The 4,328-nt window shown below is 31.3% G+C and overlaps 1 protein-coding gene across 1 annotated transcript in view; it reads right to left on the bottom strand.

Moving 5' to 3' along the window:
- The window catches only part of LOC107626910 (phospholipase A1-Igamma1, chloroplastic-like), an 8,514-nt gene extending 5,584 nt beyond the window's left edge, over window positions 1-2,930 (bottom strand). The window contains exons 1-2 of the mRNA XM_016329802.2: window positions 2,041-2,930; window positions 2-260 (exon numbers count right to left, since the gene is read on the bottom strand). Coding sequence (XP_016185288.1) covers window positions 2-260; window positions 2,041-2,817 — 1,036 coding nt within the window. The 5' untranslated portion in view covers window positions 2,818-2,930. The remainder of the gene's footprint in view (window position 1; window positions 261-2,040) is intronic.

Here is a 4,328-nt window from a genome sequence, read left to right as displayed (position 1 = left end):
CCGGAAAACGAGAACACCGAGACCGGCACAACACGGCTGTCGGCCACGACATTCAAGCCGGTCTCGACGATGTCATAAGCACTCAGAATGGCCAAGGCAGCACCCAAACTGTGACCAGTTATGGTGATGCTGAGTTCCTCATTAGGGTACATTTCTAAGAGCCTTTTTATCTCTGTAAGAATTTGTTCTCTTGCTGAGTATTTACAGTAACCACAATTCTCATCTTTTTCATTGTAGAGGTCTAAGAATCCTGATTCAACCTGTAATAATAGGTCGGAAAAATATTGTGAAGAGTGAGATTATTAGAAAAAATTAGAGAATAAAAAAAACTGAAATGGTGAACATATTTTAACAATAACAATTCTTCATCTAATTTGGTATCAATTATACAAAAAAAAACTTCGAATTATTAAATTATTAACAAAAGTCTCTTTCAAATTTATTAACGACTAAAATATTTTAAAATATAATAAAAATAATAAAAATTAAAGTATAATTCTTTATTTATGACAAACAAACTTTTATATTTAACAAATTACTTATGTATTTAATTTAAAATTTCATGAGAACAATTTAATAATCATTTAAAACTTACATACAATTAATTAATCAGACAAAAATAATTTGATCTCGAGATTTTTTTATTTTTAGAAATACTTTTGGCACTTAAAAAAATTAATCGCAAAAATATTCATTCTCTAAATTTTTTTGGAAATATATATTTAATATAGTTGGATATTTTTATTGTATTTTAAAATATTTTAAAAATATTTTTGTTATTAACAAATTTAAAATTATTTTTTCTGTAGTTTAATAATTAAAGAATAATTTTACCCATTATCAAATACATACATAAGCATAAATTTGTGAATTGTTGCTCATATTTACCGTATACATTTTGAAACTAAGAGATGATAAGAATTTAATAATAAATCATACTAAGTAATCAACTAAGGTATCAGTCGATAATAACCAATTATTAATTAAGCTGCAAAATAAGTAAAAAACAAATTAGAATCAAATAAAATAAAACATCCAAAATTTAATAAAAAACTAAAATCAAACAAAAAGAGATATCTAAAATTATTATCAAAAATTCAAAATTTTAAAAAATTAAAATTATTATAAAAAAACATTCAAAACCTAACCATAAAAATTCAAAATCTGAATTTCAGATATTTCTTGTACCTGGAATTCGGATGTTTACATTTTAGATGTTTCAAATATTTTTTTTAAAAAGTACAATAAAAAATAAATAAAACAAACTATTCAAAAAAAGCATTGTTTCATATGTTTCTTATTCTTGAATTTTAGATGTTTAAATTTTACAGGGTTCAGATTTTTTTGACAATGTATAATTAAAAGTAAATGAAATTAAATTATTAAAAATGAAGACATCATTTTGAATATTTTTTATACCTAAGTTTCAGATGTTTTTATTTAAAAGGTTTCAAGTTTTTTTAAGAATGTACATCAAAAAGTAAATATACCCTAAACAATACTTTTGAATTTCGTATGATTAAATTTTAGAGATTTCAGATATTCTTTTTCTATAATTTTAGATATTTCGTTTTTTTATATTTTGAATGTTTTTTCAATAATTTTAGATTTTTAATTAAATTTTAGATGATTTTTTAGTAAATTTGGATGTTTTTTCTGTTAATAAATTTTAGATCTTGTTTTTCAATAATTTTAAATATTTGTTTTATTTAGAATTTTGTTATAAAATTGGCTAATTTATTAAAATATTAGCTGAAAATGATATTTTTTTTTTTACCCAAAATAGGAAGACTCGAATTTGCGACTTCTTAGATGAGTATAGAAAGACTATATTAAATAATATATAAAAAAGTATATATAAATATATAATAATTAATTTGTTGATTAATTTTTTACTTACAGATAATATTTTTTATTTATTATTACTACTATAATCTAAATATTAGTAAGGATTAGCAACTTTTAGTCTCAACTCTCAAATTGTTAATTAGTTATTGTATGTGTTTACACAAAAGTCAAAGGTCAAAAGTCAAAGCAAACCTTAACAGATGGATCAAGGCAAGGTATGCTATTAGAAGAGAAAGGCTTAAGAAAATCCATGAGATCCGCCACCCACTCCAAGTGCGTCACCGTCCCCCGCCACGCCACCGCCACATCCCTCCGCCCTATCCTCTTACTCATCTCATCGTCCGAAACCGCCACGTATCCCGCCCAATTCGCATTCTTGCTCCACATCTTTGGCCACCGCGACTGCCGGAAAAAATTCGGCAGATTTATGTTCGCGGTGGCGTAAAGATACCGCGTCACCGTGTAACCATGGCGCGGGTGAGGCATCCCAAGGGATGAAAAGAAATTACGGCGCGTGAACCTACAACTCCCGCAGTACTTGGAAAACGGGTCAAAGTCAAAGGCGTCGTAGCAGGCCTGGGCCATCTCGCCGTAGCGTATGAGTTCCAAGCGGAGAATTGGGTCAATTGGATCCAAAAGCCCGGCCCAATCGCTCTCGCCTTGGATCTCACGCCACACGTGACGGAGTCTCCGCTTGCTGTGGTGTTCTTTTGGGTGTTTGGGCTTTTTTCTATATATGTGTTGCATTGCTTCTTGTTCTTGTTCCAAAGTTTGTTGCCTTGTGGTTGTGGTTGCGGCGGTGGTTGTGGCTGTTGGTGACATAACGGTTTTTTTGGCTTCTTGGAAAGTCATGGATAGAGTGATGGGTTTTGTTTTTGTGTATTGGGTTATTGTTGATTTAGGGTTAGATTCTTTGTGAGTTTTGTGGAAACCGATGAGTGTGTATGAGATTGAAGTTGCTGATGCCATTGGAGTGAAAGAACCGAAGATGGAGATGAGAATAATATAATTATGGTGGAGCTATAACTAACTCCAAGCTTCCAAAGAAATAGCCAACTTAAAAAAAGTGGTGGAAAAGTATTTTACATATATATATATATTATATATATATATATAGGTGGAGATATATAATATAGTATTAAGTATTGACACTATACACGTAATTCACATGTTACATTTTAAATTCATACGATCACATACATCTATTCAACCATGGATGTGTCTTAACTTTATTTACACTCAATCTTGATGTTTCTAAAATGAAAAGGGATTTTTTTTTTTTTTTAAGAAAAAGCCTATTAGTATGCATCATTTAGTGTTAATTAATTTGACTTTGCGAGTCAATTTTCTTTTGAGTAAATTAATGTTGAATGGGGCAGGGCGGGGGCGGGGGATGCCTCCCTGCTTCCCATTCCTGCCCTCAGATTTGCTCTTCATCCTCGCCCCATTTTCCATCGTGGGGAAATATTGCTCTCCATTCCCATTCTCTACGGGCTCCATTCTCCGCGGGAACCTTATTCCCCATTTACATAATATTTCTAACTAATTATTAATTTCCATATGAATAGAGCTGTAAGTATCTATCTTATGCAAAAACTGTAAGATTTTATACAAAAAGTCTAAATGACACGATTGTGACTTCTTTTAAAATAATGTAATGGGGAGACGCAACAACGAGCCAAAGAAAAAAGCAGAGGTGGGAGACGCGGCAACAGAGAGAAGAATGGATACGACGGCAGAGTTACGAAAAGGAACGCCGCAAATAGAAATTACGACACGATAAGGGTGATGGCACGGTGAGGTGTGACGATGCGGTGAGAAGGGTGACGAGAGGGTGGCTGCAGAGAGGTTGGATGGAGTATGGACAGCTTTAGGGATCTCTGAATTGAAGAAGGGTTGTACAAATAAATATTAGGAGTTTTGAGTTTCTATATATATGTGTGTGTGAAATGACTAAAAAACATATATGAGAAATAAACTATTAAGGATAATTTAAGGAATTAATAAATTTCGGGGAATAGCGAGGATAGGGCGGAGATCCCCGCTCGGGTCCCGTGCCTGCTTCGAAAGAATTTTGTCCCCCATTCCCATTCCTGCAGAAAAAATTCTCCATAATTAGATCCCCATTTGGGACAATCTCGTAAGGATCCCCGCATCTCAAGAAATTTTACCATCTCTAGAATAGGCTAATACAAATTGATTTTTTATTTTGTCTTTCGGGTAAACATTACACTAGTCTTTCTGATACATGTAATCTTGTTTTCTCGTTTTCATCTTTAAGAATCGTAGTCCATCAACATTATTATATCTCTTAGGTATGGTGTAGGCAGAATTTAATTAGGATCCCATTGATATTTTTGTTATTATTTCATGTTTTTAATCTTAATATTTTCTGTTTTTAAAATTTAATGAAAATATTGATAATAATAATAATAATAATAATATTTTTATTATGTTCAAAAGAAATAAAGTGGAAGTGG

This window comes from Arachis ipaensis, chromosome B02 (genome assembly GCF_000816755.2).
Source record: "Arachis ipaensis cultivar K30076 chromosome B02, Araip1.1, whole genome shotgun sequence".
NCBI classification, from domain to species: domain Eukaryota; kingdom Viridiplantae; phylum Streptophyta; class Magnoliopsida; order Fabales; family Fabaceae; genus Arachis; species Arachis ipaensis.
This window is presented reverse-complemented; position numbering and strand designations above follow the sequence as displayed.